The 19635-nt window shown below is 35.3% G+C and overlaps 1 protein-coding gene across 1 annotated transcript; it reads right to left on the bottom strand.

Moving 5' to 3' along the window:
* Window positions 1-7149: 7149 nt before the first annotated feature.
* Window positions 7150-19390, bottom strand: LOC124363737 (protein THEM6). The gene is made up of 3 exons (XM_046818999.1): window positions 19340-19390; window positions 15201-15461; window positions 7150-13986 (listed from the first exon to the last, which is right to left on the bottom strand). The coding sequence occupies exons 1-3, from the start codon at window positions 19388-19390 to the stop codon at window positions 13732-13734; spliced, it is 567 nt and encodes a 188-aa protein (XP_046674955.1). The 3' UTR covers window positions 7150-13731.
* Window positions 19391-19635: the final 245 nt, after the last annotated feature.

Below are 19635 nucleotides of genomic sequence, written 5' to 3'. Positions count from 1 at the left end.
TAATATTATAAATGCAAAGTGCCTTTGTTTGTTTGTTTTGTTTTCACGCGTAAACTATTGAACCAATTATTTTGAAATTTTACAGGTACTTTTTTACGGTTCCTGAAATGAATACAGACCATTTTCTATTTCGAAAATCCCACCGGGCTACGCCCCACTGGTCTTTAAAGTAGCGAAAAATCCCATCTTGGCCACTAAGTTTTGTGTAATACAAATTCAATGATTCTGTCAAATGTAAATGAATGTTCTGTGTAAACGTTGTGTATTGTGTACATTGGGTGTGTATTGATTGTGTCAATTTGTTTACATTTATAGTGAGCAAATGTAACTCCCTTTGATGCAGTCGACAATAATTATGCTACATCAGATTTCACTGGATTGTGCTTTTGATCTAATTCCAGCTCTAAATGTTCTAAAATATTTGAAAAACCTTTACTACACATTCAATGACTGATATAAAACACATCTTAGTTCTATTTTGCCAGTAGAAGGCGTTTCTGATCTGTGATGTATAGTTTCTTGATCGGAAAACAAAACACAATTATCCCTGGAAAGGTAATCTGGGACACTAAGTGCTCCAATGCATTTTCATTTCTTGAATATTGTGGGGTTGGCAGCCCTACATTTTTCAGCTCCTTTGACTTTTAATTATTGTCCTTGACACTCTATCAGCTGGTGTGTTCGTTTCCTCGTTGTGACATCTCTGTCTATCGAGTTCTTTTAAATATTAACTTAGTGTTGTTTTCTTATGTAAATGTTTATGTAAACATCACTATTTTATGTTTTAATGTCTTTAGAACACTTTAAAAATAGACTTTTTCAAAACTGATGATTTAATTGAAGCAGAGTTTTTTCGATCTGAACCAGATTATGAACCTAATTAAAATAAAAACAGTGAAAAATCAGATAATGACGAAGTTGATAACACCGAAGAGGGAGATGGAGAACCGGATATTTTTTCATCGGATGCAACTTATGATGAGTATATTCCAAATTCTGCCGAAGAAAGAACAAGTGAAAAGGATATTCCTACATGTACAAGAAAAATAAGAAAATTAAATACAGGACAACAAACCCAAGAATATCAGACTAGCTCTTCAAGCATTCTTGCAAGTATCGCTCTAAATGATAATGAAGATCAAACTTCTGAAAATGAACATGAACTGCTCAGACCTCCAAATTTTCCTAGTTTTGTCATTATCCCTAATAAGACAAATATGAGAAGAAAAAATAAACATAAGTGGTCTTCTGTTCCACCTAAAACAAGTGGCCGAACTCCAAGAAGAAATATTGTTTTAATTCGACCTGGACCTAAAGGAACTGCTAAAGGTGTAAAAAAAGAGGTGAGTGCTTTTCAGTTGTTTATCAGTGATCACATGATAGATAAAGTTGTAAAATTTACAAATCAAGAAATCGAATTCCAAAAAGCTAATTTTGTTGATGCAACTTTTGTTGGACCTACTTCTCCTGTTGTGAGATTAAAGCATTGCTTGGCCTCTATATGTATCTTAATCAATCATCAGAATGCTTCTCCAACTGAGCACCTATGGCATGCATTTAGAGGGTTTACGAATCACTAGAAACATAATGCCAGAGAATCGTTTTAAGTTTTTAACCATCACAATTCGTTTTGATGACAAAACTGTCGACTGGTTCGACAGGAAAATGATCCTTTAGCAGCAATTAGAGATGTCTGGGAGATGTTTATAAATAACTGTCGAGATTGTTATACCCCAGGAGCATATTGTACCATAGATGAACAACAACTGCTAGCATTTAGAGGCAACTGCCCTTTCAAAATGTACATTCCAAGCAAACCTGCAAAATATGAGCTTAAAATCGTGATTATGATCGTGATTCATCAAATGGATATCTCATTGATGCCATACCATATACTGGAAAGAAATGAACTGTGATGGTAAACCCAAAGCAGCTTATTTGGTAGAAAAACTTTCTGAAACGATCCAAAACAGTATCATAAATATTACTGTTTTGTACGGTTTTCATCAGTTTCTCTTTTCAAATCAATGCTTCAACACCAAAACTTGAGTATGGTTGGCACTCTAAGGAGAAGTAAAACAGAAATTCCTCCAAAACTTATTAATTTTAAGGGTCACAAGGTGGAAATATCGATGTTTGTGTTTGATCAACAGCTAACTTTTGTTTCCTTTGTTCCAAAGAAAAGTAAGAATGTATTACTTCTTTCTACAATGCATGTGGGTCGGGTTTTCACAAGAGGAATGCAAAAGCCAGAGATAATTCATTTTTATAATGGTACCAAAGGAGGTGTAGACCTCTTAGATCAGATACTCGTATACTAGCAAAATATACTGTCAGTCGAAAAAACCAGACGCTGGCCTCTTTGTATGTTTTATGGGATTTTTATCTCTGTTTGATTGAATGCATACATTTTACACAGAAAATTTGATAATTTAAAATGAAAAGGTAAACACAAGATTGCATTTCCTTTTGACTCTAGGAGAAGGACTTATGAAACCATTCATGCTCCATAGACTGCAATTGCCTACACTTCGTAGAAGTATCAGACTCGCCATTTGCGAACAACTGGGAGTTGAACTACCATCTCCACATGCGGTAGCATCAAATCGAGCTTCAGGAAGATGCGCACTTTGCCCAAGGTCAAAGGATAATAAAACTACAATCAAATGCAATGAATGCAAGACGTTTGCTTCAAGGAATCATGTCGTTACTCTGCGTAATGACTGTGAGCAGTAAAACCACGACACAAAAAAAATGACAACTTAAAAAAAAAAACTAAATATTTCCCTAATTATTAGTAATTCCCTAGTATTAGTGTGTCTGTATTCACAAAATAAGTTTACTTGAAATCATTGAGAATTTATTTCAGTTGCTTTAATGTATAAAGTGAAAGAAAATATGCTTTTGTATCAAATAAAAAGTGTTTTTTAGACAGATAAATGATTTTTTTTGTGGAGACACACCATAACCCAGTGTACCTGTCATGTGATTTAAAACCACAGAATACCTTACCAGGGTTAACTGGGGGAACGAAACATACTTAGGATGAAGTAAATTGTAATTATTTTCTTGATCGTGGCAACAAGGCAAACTCAAAATCGGCGTTGGAAATATAATTTACTCCAACTTAAAGTGCTTAAACAGGTCCAAATTGCGGGCGAAGCCGCGGGTAACTGCTAGTCCTATTATACTTTCTAATGGGTTTTATTAGATCAGTGTGGCAGAACAGAACAGAAAAGAATTTTTTTTAAATACAGCTTATTTACAAACCGTATAAACTGTCTTATCATAGTGCAGTCCTATGCAGTCTTATTTGCAAAGATATCTGCATCAGTGTTTGTGTTTTATTTTGGAAATAAGCAAATAAACTGTCCACACGTAAATTATCAACAATTTAAAATCTAAAAATCTATAAAAGTAGTAGAACCAAAGCTTCCCACCATAGCTACGTTATGTGTAGAAAACTGGGTTGCTCCACCGTGCTTAGAGATCGTGTCTAAAACATCGTAGTGCACTCAATTGTGTACCTGATGAAACAATGAGACTAGCACTTCACCTATAGAAAATTCCATTGACTCAGATCATTCATTCATTTAGATTCTTTTAAAGCTATTTTTTCATACAAATACTATATTTGTGTATATCATTTTATAGCTTAGATTTTGACTTAAAATTTTTTTTATCTAGCATATTTTTAATATTACGACCTTCATTAGTGTGGACACTATTAGTAAATAACATTCCAGACACATTAAGTGTTTTGTTTTAACACCACCATTACCGCGAAACTATGGGGTGTTTAGGAAAGCGTATAAGTAACTCTTTTTTTAGGTGTATATTTGATAAACAAAATAAAAAATAAAAAAGTTTTCAAAGAGTTTCCTTTATTTCTTTACGAGTAATAGTTGATTTTCTATAGGTATGCAAAATTATGAACAAAGGGGGAATACACAGGGAATCAGGAATTTCGTTAAAATAACACGAAGTATAATGAGCTATAAACACGGAAAAATCTGCTTTTCGGGAAATTACTTCCGACACATAAATTACGTGGACTCACTGGAATTGGCTAAATGACGTCCGCAAGGCGATACAATTATACACAGTTTTGTGGTGTGGAAACCTCTCTGTGGTACGTGCCTCTTCGTCCAGGAGCCGAGTTAATTTGCACTGAATAATCAAACAACCTGACTTTATACTTGAAATTAATACAGAACTTCCAGCCGGGCTAATTTTGGTAGAGGTTGAAATGGAGGCTTTTAAAAAGAGTTAAAAATACTAAATTATTGGCTATATATTTTTGTTTTTTTACCTGACACATTTAATAGGTACCAACCGAAAGACTAAATGACGACTTACAGCCTGCTGTTTATCTAGCTGTCTGACGGTTAGTAGCTAAAACACCTAATCTGAGAAAAAAATTATTGTTTCACGTTTTGAACCCTTTCGATAGCCTCCAATTTCGACCTCCACCAAAATTGGCGAGGTTAGCAATCGATTTCTTTCCTTACATAAAAAATTCTTCTATCTTCTTATTAAAAATGTTATGTGATTATAAAGTGTAAAATGGCTCTCGATTATGTTTATTTTATTGTTTATCCTTTCGTCATTCATACTCTAACATTATATAATCCGGTGATTTAATCGACAGGCCGTCAAAGTACATTTGGATCCAACTATTGCATTACTATTTGCTTTATTAATGGGTCTTTTTTAGAAGAGGACCGCAATTTCAATATATATTTTCTACAGAAACAGGACAGTTATTTTTACGTGTATTGAAGTTATTGGACAGTTACTATCTTATCGAAGCAGAAACATGAATTGTAGACCTTATCTAGGTAATCGTTATCTTTCCTTATCAGCTGACGCGAGCCGCTATCTGGGCGTACGCTGCTTTGGTCAGTGCAGTTTAAGTACAGACTGAACATGTCGTTTTTACTGTTAGCTCGTGAAATAAATTGCAAAGAAAGTGCCGTGCGTTTTCTACAAGAAAAGCGTATTCTTCATAGTGAACGTAGTTGTGTTCAAGGTCATGACATGAAACTCTATCTTTCCGAAACCAAAGAAAGACAGATGGCGGTGTAACGTAACTCAATGCAGAAGCACTATTGGATTAAGAAAAGGTACCTAACCTTAACCTAACCTAACCTAACCTAACCTAACCTAACCTAACCTAACCTAACCTAACCTAACCTAACCTAACCTAACCTAACCTAACCTAACCTTTCTATTGGCCTCCACATGTTTAAAAACTTGTCTAATATGTATAAATATATATACTAGTACCAAATATTGTTAATTTTTACTGTCCCGTATATTCGGAAATTGCGGTCCTCTTCTAAAAAAGATCCTTATTAATTAAAAAGTAAAAAGTAAAGAATGTCTTATTTTACCAGGCGAAGTTAGGGCTAAAAAGCCCTCTCTAACACTTAACCTGGGGACCAACGGCTTAAAGGTGACTTCCGAACCACCACCAATGGCCGGGCAGGCGGGCTGCTTGCAAGGACAGGATCTCTCAGCGGTCACCTGTCCAAGCAGCAGCCACGCTCGGCGTTGCTTGATCTGGTTATCTTGCGATAACCGCCGTACCCACTACACTGCGCCACTGGCATTATTAAAATATTATTAAATTATATAAAAATTATATTAAAATTATTAAAATATAACTGGTAATATCATAGCAATTACTTGCTGGCTCTTTTTAACCTAGATCAGTGAAGTCTTGTTTCAACAAAGTCATACTTTGATCAAAATTTAAACCAAACCAATACAAGGGGAGTTTTTTTAATAGGTTCGTTAGTTACTTTCGCATGCATGTATAGACGAGCACATCGACATGCGTGAGTTTGTGTGAATCCCCCATAACTTCAATAATAATCAAATACTAGCTGTATCCAGCGGCTTCGCACGCTTTTCGTAAATTTTGTCATGTACGAGCACTTCTAGTTCAAATGAATTATATTTCCAACGCCGATGTAGAGTTTCGTCTTGTTGCTACGATCAAGAAAATCTGTCAAAAGTATGTTTATAGCCATTGTACACGTACATGTACTTTATTATAAAGTGGTATAACACTCAAGCTTTACGTTCATCCAGAAATTTATTTAAAAAATAAACATAAAAACTTATCGCCTTCAAATAGTGTTTGGCTATTAATGTACATAACTGTCTTGTAATTGCATTTTATAATGTGCAGGCGCTTTGAAAACTTTTATCTTTTGGAGCGCCGCCTGGTGGCGAGTTACATCAATCGGCATAGCACATTAACCTTCTCCGTGGGAAAAATACATATGAATACAAATTGTCATAATAATCGAACAAATAGTTTCTGAATCAATAAATGTCATACACATACATACATACACACACACACACATTCATTCATTCAAAAAAACACACACTTATTTTTCAAACACAAACTTTTCCAAATAATGGAAATAAAACATGAAGGCCCTACACATCAAATATATAAATGTAATCTGTAACCATTAAAGTATTTTATTCTGTAGTGTGCACGGGCATAAAATAGTTTTGGTTAACTGCAGGGAAATTTCATCATTGAAAGTATTAAGACACGATTATGTTATTTTGTTATTATTATTTTATACTCTATCTTAGATAGACTACGTCTATTTTTGTTGCAGCCCTTTAATCATCCGTTCATCACAATAAAATGTCTCGATTTATCATAAATAAAAACGTCAATTTAATACTATTACTGCAATGAAATTGGTAATATTATTAATTGGGCATTCTTTTATAAGATCGTTATCTTCTGTAGAATGATCCTTTAGAATTTTCTGAAATGGAAGTGGGTTTCTGTATCAATTTGACGAAGTAATGAGGTAATTATGCAGCCTGGGGCCACAGAGTAATGAGGCCTTGTTCACATAGAGAAAGCCGTTGTACTGACTATTGAAATGCGCAGTTCCCCCATAGAGGAATATTTCAAAGAGCAACAAATATCAAAGTGCATTGTGGATAGGGTTTTCAGAGATGTATTGAATGGGAATCGCAAAACCTCATTGACACTTGAACTTACATTGTTAGTTTGTTCCAACAATAGTATTTGGTGGTTGGTCAAAGACAATACTACGGTAACATCAATGGAAGGTATCTACGTAGAAAGTAACCACGCTCGTAATCTTCATTCATAAATTTTATTACGAATAACATTAACATAAATACAACACTAACTATTCTTATAGCAAGTATAAGTGTACCGGTAACTTAACATTACAGTACATTTTACAAATATAATACAAAATCAAAGTTAAAGAAATGGTGCCCTTAATGCTTTTATAAGCTTAAATGTAACTAAAGTAAAATGGTAAAAACTAATAACAGGTAATATAATAACCTTATCGAAATTTATCTACAGTTAAACATCCAACATGTTCTGGGGGTGTTTATTAAAACTAACTAAAACTAACATCAGGTTGACTAATTACAATAAAAATACAACAGCGTTCTTAATACAATTTTGATTTCAAATTATAATATTCAGTCTATTAGTCCGCCTCTTTAAGGTTAAAATTTTAGTAAGGAAGTACGTCGCTTTGTATGGAATGAACTTAAATATTTTACATAAAGTGATTTATAAAATGTTACGTTTCTCTATGAACAAAGACTTATATAGCTTTTTTTTAACCATCAGTGGTTAAAAAAGCTTATCTGAAGGGATTTCAAGGAATACCTGAAATAAAAACACGTAACACACAATTAAGAAGTTCGATAAATAAAGGTCTTCTTCATTAGATGAAAAAATTAGTAGTAGGAAAATTTAAATACTGAAAAAAAATTGTTTGAGTATCGAATACATCACCAAAGGGAACAAACACAAAAAAAGTCACAAGAAAATAAATCTAATTTTGTACCACGACAAGAGCCGAAATATATGCCTAAGCGAAGTCTTCTTAGCCACTATGCAACAATGTAACTTAATTAAAAGTACTTTTGATGTATTCTTTAAGAATTTTATATAATACCATTAATCATTTTATATATTAGAACCACTCTAGTTATTTGAGAAAGAGAAATATTAATTAATGTCTTAATATAGATTAAAATACACAAATTTAATATTTCGCATCAAAATTAGATTGTATTTATTTGTGTATTTTAGATCTTTAGTTTTATTTTCTATGAGACTTAGTTATTGTTCATTCCATACAGTAATTATGCAACATAAACAAATGACAATATCAACATTTCCTTAGTAACCTATTTGTATCACAATACAAACAATTAATTTACGTCAGTACAATACAAGTATTTCTCACTTTATACGTTTATGAAGTGCTTAAAGCTCAAATCAGTGCAACTTTGATTTATTCTAATATTACACTATACCATAACAAGATCATCATAGTTATATTTGTTATATTTATTCAAAGAAAGCACATATATCGCCAGAGAAGATGTATTCAGTTTAAATCAATAAAATCAATTCATTTAAATTTATTATTTATTCTGAAGATGCTACTTACTAACTAAAGAATACCCGAGTAACATGGTTTAATATTTCTTTATGTAAGATCTGTATAGATAGGAGCACTTTTTACATACATGTACAATGAAGTAATAAATAAATAGGTATAGTTAAAATTTAACGATTATTATTCTAGGCCTGACTTAAACATAGTTCAGTCTTCAGCGCAATGGCTCAACAGTAAGTGTACGAGTTAATAAAATAGTTTAGTTCTTTATCTTTTGATACGGTTTTTGATTTTGTTCGTGTGTAATGGAAGAGCTTGCTGTGACGATTTCAAAAGTCTAAGATACAATTAACGTCCTACGCATCTTTTTCTATACTTTACATTAAAATTGCGTTTAAAAAACTGACTGTCGAAACAGTCCATTTTCAATTATACAATAAAACAATCACTTAAATACCTCACGGAAACAAAGAATTGTTTTACCTTTGTAAAGCAAAATATGAGTACTAACTAGAGCAGGTCGCACGAAAGGAGTACAATGACATTTAATGCGGTGTTGCCAAATCGCTGATGACCACCAGCTGTTCCCTGATTAGTACTCGTAAAACTGGCAACAGCGTTGGGCGCGGGGTGTAGAGGGGGGAATAAACGCAACAGCCACCATATGACTATTTTTGTGCAGGCCTACTATAGTCACCAATTACAGCTAACCCTACCTAACCTTACTTATACAAACCATCAACAATTGTAACACTTTATCGCCAGAACTACAGTGTAGGCCTACTCCAACTTTTAAACTGGCTCGTCAAAGTCTAATGCTTGAACAAACTACAACTATAGTGTGCATAATCAGTATTTTCTATTCTGCAACAAAGAATTTTGTCGTGGTGGATCATTACGAATGCTACTCATTACAGGAATAATAATAATAAATCTTTATTGCGTATTGAACTGTATAAATAAATTTAAATATCGTTTCAAATAGTTCAATAGTTCGTATCGTTTTTTGAAAACTATTAACTACTAACCTTAACAGAGAATAAGCACTGTATTTGTTCATGTGCACTGCTCTTTGAAGCTTGGAACGAATCTAGATCACATAATTATCAGGGTGGTTTGTCTAGAGACAGTATTAGAGGAGAAATCAACCGTGGATTGTTTTTGAGGTTATAATTCCGTTTCACTCAATCGTATTTTAGCGGCGAACAAAATTGGTGTACGTTCCATGGCCCTTGACATTTATAAGTGGAATAGAGTGAAGTAACTCAGATCAGGTGTTTGTCTAGAGACAGTATTAGAGAAGAAATCAACTGCGGATTGTTTTTGAGGTTATAATTCCGTTTCACTCAATCGTATTTTAGCGGCGAACAAAACTGGTGCACGTTTGATGACTCTTGACATTTATAAGTGGAATAAAGTGAAGTAGCTCAGATCAGGTGTTTGTCTAGAGACAGTATTAGAGGAAAAATCAACCGCGGATAGTTTTTGAGGTTATAATTCCGTTTCACTCAATCGTGTTTTAGCGGCGAACAAAACTGGTGCACGTTCGATGACTCTTGACATTTATAAGTGGAATAGAGTGAAGTAGCTCAGATCAGGTGTTTGTCTAGAGACAGTATTAGAGGAGAAATCAACCGCGGAGTGTTTTTGAGGTTATAATTCCGTTTCACTCAATCGTATTTTAGCGGCGAACAAAACTGGTGTACGTTCGATGACTCTTGACATTTATAAGTGGAATAGAGTGAAGTAGCTCAGATCAGGTGCATTTTAGAGCAGTTTTGAAGTGCGCATTGTATAAGAGCAGATAGTTAAATCGCATCGCACGAAAAATATAAATTACAGCGCACCAAGGACTTCAGTTTCAACGCTTCATCAACAGCTGAAGCTAGAACTAAAGGTAATATTTTTATTGGGTAAAATAGTATACAGAGTATTACAATATATTCTTTGTGGATTATAAATCTAGTATTTTAGGAATGAATAAAGCGGACATCTCACTGGGAAAATCCTTATAATACTTTTTAAATTCCTGTGTTTTACTGTTTATTGATACTAAACCTATTTTATCTGTTACTTGACAAAACTGAGATCGCTAATTGTTACATGTTTATTTACTATTGAAACAAACTATCTGTCAGGTTTAAAGATTTAGCTTTTGGACTTTAAAGACAGTATGTTTTATAATCACATACTTTTATATTGATGTTATGTGATGATTTTTAGGTAATAAAAAAGGTATCAAACCGGTTAAATTAACGTCTACATTATTCTGAGATTCATTTACATCATACGCTTCGTTATTTAATCATATTTTGTAGAAATGAGTTTTAAAGTTTCAAGATATTTATTTGTTTTGTTATTCTTTAAATAACCCTTATCTGTATGTCACCTGGAAATATTTACATTAACTAATATATAGAAGGATGTGCAATATTTATGTACACAATTTTTTTGTTACATCAGTTGTTACATTCTCTTTCCGCCTTGGCAGTCACTTCAATAACAAAATTAAAGTAATAAAATATTTTATCTAACAGTATGAACGAAAGTTAGAATACATTATTATGTAGTTACAACGGTTTACTTGTTTTCAAATGTAAATTTTGAAACACTGTATAATCCAGTATTATTTTTTTAATTGGCTTTGTTTGAAATACATTAAATAATAACCAGACAGTGATTAAAATAATATAAATATATCTCCTAAGTGTACCGGATCAAAACTCACCATACGAAAACATTGTTAACACAATAATAATAATGACAACAGTCTATCACACTGGCCTTAGCGCTTAAGAACAAAAATGAGAAATCTTACAGAGAGTATAATTTCGAAGTGGTAACTTAACTATTGCGTGCTAGCTAGAAGTCCTAATTTAATGACAATATATATATATATATATATATATATATATATATATATATATATATATATATATATATATATATATATATATATATAACCTATCATTGTTTATGAATACATTATTTTGTGTGTTATTATTACAAATAAAATCGGTCGATATCAATGTTTTACACACCACAAAATAATTAAATACGGTATAGTATCACTTTTCGAGAAACTTTGTACTTCTCAGTGAAGAATGTTAGCCTATATAACTAAGAAGATCTATGTTTATTTCTGGTCAGTTCAAGATTTTGTGTTATGTTCAAAATGATACAAAGTTGACCAGTAGTCGATCCCATTCAATTTGGATTATTTAGTATTTTACGTTTTCTGTTGCCATACAGGATATTAAACGATGTTTATTAGATACTGATGTCACTAAAGATAATATTGCATTAGAAATAGGAGTTTCCCAGCACAAAGACAATAAACACTTCAGCTTGAGTCAGTCGGTGGTGTCAATATTTTCTACACAAATGACCAGGAAACGCCACACAAAATCATACAATTGTCAGATAGGTTTGCAACGGTGGAAGACATACTTTGTCATAACCTTAGTCAAGCAACTGTTCCACTGGCTTGGTCAGACAATGAAACATTAAATTCGGTGGGGGGTTTTCATTGGGTTATTATTTTAATAAACGATTTTCGATTAGTTTATTTCGAATCCAACTTAGCCGTTTAACCCCTTAATGGTTTTGAAGTATTATTGTGTTTATAGCGATTGCGTAAAAACGTGATACTGATTTAATACAACACACCGTTATATTGTTCCTGTTTCAGCACGATGCGGTAGTAGTTCCTACGTTTTCTACTAGATGTCAGGACTTCCTTGGTTCCATGTAGAGTGTGTGCAACCTGTTGAGTTGTAGTCTCGGATCTCTAACCGAGAGATCACGGGTTCAAATCCCGTAGTTCTATTTGAAAAATCACTTTCTGTTTTACCTGCCGCTTTTTGGTATTCTTTTAGTGGAGCAATCCATTTAGTTGTTTTCCTCTTTAGGCCCACTTTGATTTTCATAAAACTCTACAGCTGGTTTTGTTATCCTAATGGGTTGCATCATCTTGATGGTGACGTACCTATCAATACCATCATAAAGGGCTGTGACCACGAAATTTAAAAAAGCGACCCGACCGTGAGTGGATTGCGCGACACAGAGGGGTAGGAAACCTGTCCAAGTGCCATGATCGATAATTGTCCGCAATTAAACTCAAATAAGTGACTAGTTCTATGACCTAGGTGACCAAGTATTCTAGGTCATTCAAACCAACCCGGGATATTAGCTAGTAATTGAGCTTTTTAAGTAAGTAACTTAAAATAAAAAGTAAGTCACTGTATCCTTAACATAGACACGTAAAATTATTTATTATCAAAACATTTACTAGGTTGAATCTGTTGTAGAACATTGTCTCTTAATAGTCGTATTAATAATGTGCATAGTTTTCAAAAGGTTAAACTAATTTTGTAGGATAATAGGATTTCGGACATTTGCCTTCGTAGTATGTTGCAAAATGTAAACACAGAATTTTAATCCATCCTCTTCCTCACGTAAGAGTTAGAAAGTTGGAACCTGCGATAATGGTTCATTTTCTCCTCTGGAATACAAGCATTTTCGGACATCTTTAATCTCTTTTCTTTCTTTTTCAGAGACAGTACAGTGCCGCAGGTTATCATTTTTTGCGCCAATTGTTTTCTTACCTGACGAAGGGGATAGATTTCAATCACCGAAACGTTGTCTTATATTTTGTAACATTTAACGAAGGCATATGTCCGAAATACTTTTATTTTCAAACCTTCCATCATCAATGACAAGCTTTAATTTTATATGTTATTTCAAATATTTTTGGTTGGTAATTCCAAAATTGTCGATTACCATCACAACGAATAGGCTATGTTGTTAATGTAAACGCACACTACTTAATGTAAAGGTTTAACAGGCTAAACACTTGTTCATATTTTAAATGTTAGAGCTTTAGTGAAAGAATCTCTAAAGACACTACCCGGTACATATGAAAAAATAACATTGGTTCACCGATCTTTGTATTATTAGGTCGAACATAACTCCACACACTATGCAGTATTGTCTCTACCACCTCTTGTACCGGTTACTTACAAGCTAGTCGAGGTAATGCGCAAGACGAAGAGAGCGATATAGTCTGTACAAAGATGCACAAAAGACGAGGATTAGTAAAGTTCGTACTGAATATATACTACGTTACACGATCGAGAAGGCCGAGATGTACTTTAGTACCACACCGGGGTAAATGGAGGATATTTGGCTACGGTTTGATGTAGGAATTGATTCGCGTGATTATAATTTAATAAGCGTTTCTCCTAGTGGCGCGTCACACCTCCCCCTTCTCGGGGAAGTGCTCCTGCGGTCAGCAGCCGTTGCGGAGGTTGGCGGAGGAGATCTCGTTACTCTCGTTCCACCGCAGGACCTCCAGAGGACACTCCGGCTTGCCGAGGCCTCGCTCCGGGTCCTGCGCCTTGCCGGTGAGCAGGTCCTGCATCACGTCCTCTGCCGACACGTTGATCACCCGCTGCCGACACAGCGCGATCGCCCTCACGAACTCGTCCTTGGGCGTGATGAACCTGTGCTCCATGTAGATGGAGTTGTGGTCCCAGTACACGATCTGCAAAGTGATGGAATTCTGTTAAGCTAGAGGAAAATATATGTTACTTATGTGTAAAGATGGAGCAAATTCTAAAATAAGCAACTTATCGCGGAACACTCTATTTATTGACAGATAGAACGTCAGACGATCTTACGGTCAGGGACGTACCCAGTGAGGGGTCCAAAGGGGCCGTACCCCCTTCCAAATTTTTTAATTACTTTTTAGTAAACGATTATTATTTAAATAATTCAGTATTACTGGTATGTAGGCCCTACTGCTGAAATATCGTTCTAAAAAAATTTTTTTAATGAACATAATGGGGCCACTACTGGAAAAATTACGAGCCCCCTCAGAATTATTTCCTGGCCTCCCCCATAGTTTTTCTTGGCTATGTTATTGCGTCTTGCAAATTAATAGAATACTATTAAGCGGAAAGAAAACTTTTTATTTGTGTTCAATATAATTAATAACCATGGTGCAACATATAAAATAAACGTGTCGCGTAACAGTCTATGTCTCATTGAATAATTGACAGATAGAATGACAGACGTCCAGGGACGTAGCCATGAAGGGGCTGTAAGGGGTCCGGACCCACCTACCAAATCTTTCAATTACTTTTTTAGCAAACGATTATTATTTAAATAATTCAGTATTACTGACATGTACTGCTGAAAGACCGTTGTCAACAAAGAAACGAGTCAAGAACTATTTAAGGAACAAAATGAGACCTTACTCTCTGCCAACTGCGGAAAAATATTAGTTGTCTGGACCTCCCCCCCCCAATTTTTCTTGGCTACGTTCTTGCATTTTGCAAATTGGTAGAATGCTGTTAAGCGAGATAATATTTTTTACTTGTGCTTAATATAATTAGTTAGTAATTAGTCTATGCCTTATTTCATAATTGATAGATAGAACGACAGACGATCACACGGCCAGGGACGTAGCCAGCGAGGGGTCCAAGGGATCCGGAACCACCCAAATTTTTAAATTAATTTTTTAGCACAACTATTATTATTATTTGAATAATTCAGTATTACTGACACGTACTACTGAAAGATCACAATTCAAAGATTCACAATCCATCCAAAAATAAACTTCAATCAAAGGACTCGCATAGTGTTCTTTTCTTGAAACATGTAACGAAAGCAAAATTTGTTACCCTCTCAAATAAAATATTGTCAATAATGTTTAACGTCTACAATTGCTTATCTTAGAAAACGAATGTAGCCTACCTTAGAGGTGATCTTGTAGCAGGTGAAGGGGCGTACGAAGCGACGGTAGCGGATGGTGCAGGCGCCCTGGACTACTGCCCCCTTCTTGCCCCGGATGGTACGGTACAGCCCTGTGCGCTCGTAGAAGTCCACCCGAGCGAAGTCCAGCTCCCGCAAGTATCGAGCGTTGTTCATGTGGTACAGCAGCGTGTCCACGTCTGTGCTCAGGCACACGCCTGCAACATTGCTCGGATATACTGACTGTTCAACACAAGGCTTATACTATACACTGAACAGGGCCGTACCTAGATTTTCGTTTCGCGGGGTGGAAGGGGGGGGGGCGAAAATTCAGTGGAACTTTGATAGAGGCCGTGAGAAACGAGGCGGTCCCTGACCTTGGAGCAGAGAAAGCAGTTAGAACCGGATTTTCAGTGGTGTACACTTTTATGAAAAGGGAAGCAGAACAAGGGCCAATATTATTAAAACAAGTTCAACAGCGTGTAGCAGAGGCCACAGGAATTTCTAAAACTAGTGTAAAAAGAATTGTGAGTGAAGAAAGAACCGCGCCGAGAAATGGTCCACGTTTCTCAACTCCCAGAAAAACATGGTCGAAAAAAAATTAAAAAAACAGCTGTTGACGACTTTGACAAGACTGTTATACGGCGGACTGTTTCATGAATTTCCACAGAATAGACGGTCAGCGACCTACCCTAAAAAACTCTTCTTCCGGTATTAAAAGAAAAAAATCGGGTTTAGAGAGGAGGAATATGGACTCTGAGACAAGTTCTCAAGGAACTTCAGTTTTAAATGGAGAAATCTACAGATAACAGAAAACTTTTAATAGAAAAACACGAAATAAGAGAACACAGAGTTCGTTTTTTATTAGAGCTATAAAACGTTACAGAGAAGAGGGTCGACCAATTGTTTATACGGATGAGACTTATGTCCACGCTTCGCACACACAAGCCCCACTCATGGTCAGAAGATGGCAGCAACAAAGGCCTCTTAACACCTATTTCTAAGGGCGAATATGGAATAATTGTTCACGCAGGTAATGAGAACGGATTTATCGACAATGCATTGTTGGTGTTCAAATCAGGCCAAAAGTCAGGTGACTATCATGATTGTATGAATTTTAAAAATTACAAAAAATATCTGCAAGAAAAACTTATTCCAAATTTACCACCAAAAACCGTCCTTGTGATAGACAACGCATCATAACCACAATAAACAACTAAACCCCGCACCTACCAGCAATTCCAAGAAAGCAGAGATAATTCAGTGGCTAGTTAACCCATAACATCCCGTTCCATGACAAAATGCTTAAAACAGAACTCTATCAGATTGTGAAGCTTAATAAGAACCCGCACAAAATGTTTGAGATTGATTCCATACTTGCAGAACACGGTCACTCCGCTTTGCGCCTCCCTCCTTATCATCCCGATCTTAACCCGATAGAAATGATAAATGGTCACTGATAAAAAACCACGTTGCCCTGAAAAAACACGACCTTCAAATTAAATGACTGCATCAAGCTAGTGAGAGAAAAAAAGTCCAAGATATTACAAAAAGAGGAATGGGCGAAGAGATGCCAGCACGTTATAAATATTGAAAAAAAGTATATGGAACATGAAGTATCTATTGATGACATCACAGAATCTTTCATCATAAATCTAGAAGCCGGCAGTAGTGATGACGACAGTGGAAGTGACAGTGAACACTCTAGCCATAGAGAAGACAGTGGCGGTGAAATGAGTGGAGGAGTGGAAGTGCTTGAATAACATAAATGACAAGTAAGTGACGCAATTAATTTATTTGCTTATTAGGTTTAATAAAGAATATTTTATTTTGCAATTCTAAGATAATGAAAACGTCAATAGTAAGTATTGATAATAATAAATATATAGAAAAATACAGCAAGTCTCTTTCATATTTTTATGATATAAAAATAATGTACATTAACTTTTCATGACAATATAAACTAATAACATACAGTCAGACAGACAATATTATATATATATATGCTACTAGCTAACCGTGTTGCTCAAAATCGAACAAAAAGTGAAATGTGTAGTTAAATACTAAAAACCAAACATTTATAGTAAACAGCTGTTAAATTGTAGTTAGTAGACATCGATATAAAAATTGAATTTAGTTTGATCCAATGTCGAAGGATAGCGTCACTGTAGACCTTTACTGTATTAAAGTGATACTGTGATACCCGTACTGTTGTTGTTAAAGTTCTAAGAAGTATTAGCAAATCTAGGTAAAGATACCTTTAAATTTGACACCTCAAACGTTAATATCTATCAAGAGCCGTTATCGAATATTATGATTTCGAAGAAAAAACCCCTAGCGTTATCAATACAACGCTCCTACTGGGCTAACTTTTCTTCCTAGAGTAGTACATCACTGGGCCGCTATCATACACTTCCCCTCCACTGGCGAGCTATCCCACCATTACCCGCCTCTTCCCCTACTCAGGGCTCCCTCAGCTCGTTACTCACGTCCTCTAATTCGAAGCTCAGGAGAGCAATGAAAAAATACAAATTATCCAAAATTATGCATTAATTTTAACATGTATATAAATGTTAAGGAACCAGATAAAAAGTTCCAATATACTAAATTTCGAATTATCCAAATGTGACTGTAAGCAGCTATCTAATCACTATGGTTGACGTACATTAAACATAAAAATTATACTTTTATACAAAAATACACATATATACAACGACGTAACCTTAACACTCTGTAATCTAGTTAAAGTTCAAAACTTAAGGAGAGGGTTAATTTAATTACCCATATCCTAGGTGGTGCCGCTCTGATATAAAATAAATAGAGGAATCCTGGAATTAGATTTGGATTATTACAGCAAATGTACAAGGGAGTACCACTCAATAGTAATCTATGGGCATTCATTTTGGATGAAACTCCATTTCTACATGGCCAAGATCGGCATTTCTTCGGTGGTGAAATTAAATAAAAATGCTTTTATTGCGAGAGCGTGTCAGTTACAACTGGATGTCCCTCATATAGCCAAAATGCTGACTAAGATACACTTATAGGCTGTTGGGGTGGGACATCATTTGGATCTGAGCTAGAGATAGCGCAGGGTCAAATCCCGTCTGTAGCACTTTTATCAGCACAATCGACCTTGTACGTATCGACTATCCTCCGCAATCCGTTTCTTTTAGCCTATTCTGATTTTCGCACAGGCCTGAGGCCCATGCGAATAATGTCAAAAGGGAATTAGCGTTTCCTTTTAGTTAATAAATGGAAAATTAGTACCATTTTACTTGGCGGTATTTGGGTCAAGGCAGCGTTTCGGATCCACCATATACCACAAGGATGTTGTGGAGATACCAACAATAGCCTTGAAAGTTAGAGAGCCAGTTAAACGACATATACTTATATGGCACACTCTTGCCTAACTCGTAAGATAGCGGAGCTTGTCTAAAACCTGCGGCGGAATGATTGACACTAATTAAACAACGGGTGTCCTACTGAGTTGGGAGCTCGCCTCCACGCCTTAGCGTGTAAGTGGATCTCAAGTTAGCAAAGAAGTGGGCGGTAAACTAAAGACTCCTTGCCAGTGGGGTTGAGACCAGCACTCTGGCGAGTTTCTTTAAGCTTAGCAGACTGGTATTAACATCAGTACTCTGGATAATTTCTTTAAGCTTAACAAGAACGCAGCCAAGAAAAAACTCTTGGGGAGTGGGGTCCAGAAAACTGATAATTGGCCGTAGTGGACAGAGAGTAAGGCCCCAATTTGTTCCATAAAAGGCACGTTTCTTTGTCGAGAACGATCTTTCAGCAGTACATGTCAGTAATACGGAATTATTTAAATAATAATAATCATTTACTAAAAAAGGGAATTTAAAAAATTGAAAATTTGTGGGGGGGGGTCCGGACCTCTCGGAACCCCTAGCTGGCTAAGTCTTTGAAGCTTAGAGGCTGGAGCTAAGATCAGAACTCTGGCCAATTTATTCAAGCCCATACACTTCAAGCCTATGCGTGAATCTACCTTGTTGACTGGCTGAACGTTTAGCGGACTCTCTCCCGCCAGTTTGTGATGGACGAAATCCGATTTTTATCTGTCTGTATGCACGGTAACTGTCGAACGAGTCTAGAGTTAAAATTTGTGGAGAAACCTCTACTACCTCTGGTCTACTGGGTGTCTCAATTTCTGTCTTGGTCTTAAGGGTAACCATCTTGGTATCAAGAAAAACTGTATATTCAAATATGTAAACATAGTGTAAGGTGAAGGTTATCAGTAAAAAGTTAATCAGTAACTTATCAACTTATATAGTATAAAGCTTGGACATTTAGCTTCACCTCCAATTTCATCTTGTATTAAGCTTCATGGTTAGTGGGCATTTCCTATACCAAATTAAATAATGCTACAAGAAAAAGAAACTGCCCTGAAATTTTTTACTTAGAGAACAACGATGAAATA

The sequence above is a fragment of the Homalodisca vitripennis genome, chromosome 5 (assembly GCF_021130785.1).
Source record: "Homalodisca vitripennis isolate AUS2020 chromosome 5, UT_GWSS_2.1, whole genome shotgun sequence".
Taxonomy (NCBI): Eukaryota; Metazoa; Arthropoda; class Insecta; order Hemiptera; family Cicadellidae; genus Homalodisca; species Homalodisca vitripennis.
The sequence above is the reverse complement of the archived record's forward strand: the minus strand, read 5'-3'. Positions and strand labels throughout refer to the sequence as shown.

Excerpts from the sequence above, each read along its gene's own strand:
- LOC124363737 (XM_046818999.1), bottom strand. The coding sequence starts at position 19,390 with ATGGTTACCCTTAAGACCAAGACAGAAATTGAGACACCCAGTAGACCA. Across the intron at positions 15,462-19,339 it reads AGACACCCAGTAGACCAGAG|TATAAGCCTTGTGTTGAACA; the intron begins GTAGTAGAGGTT and ends TTCAGTGTATAG. Across the intron at positions 13,987-15,200 it reads GCTACAAGATCACCTCTAAG|ATCGTGTACTGGGACCACAA; the intron begins GTAGGCTACATT and ends ATCACTTTGCAG.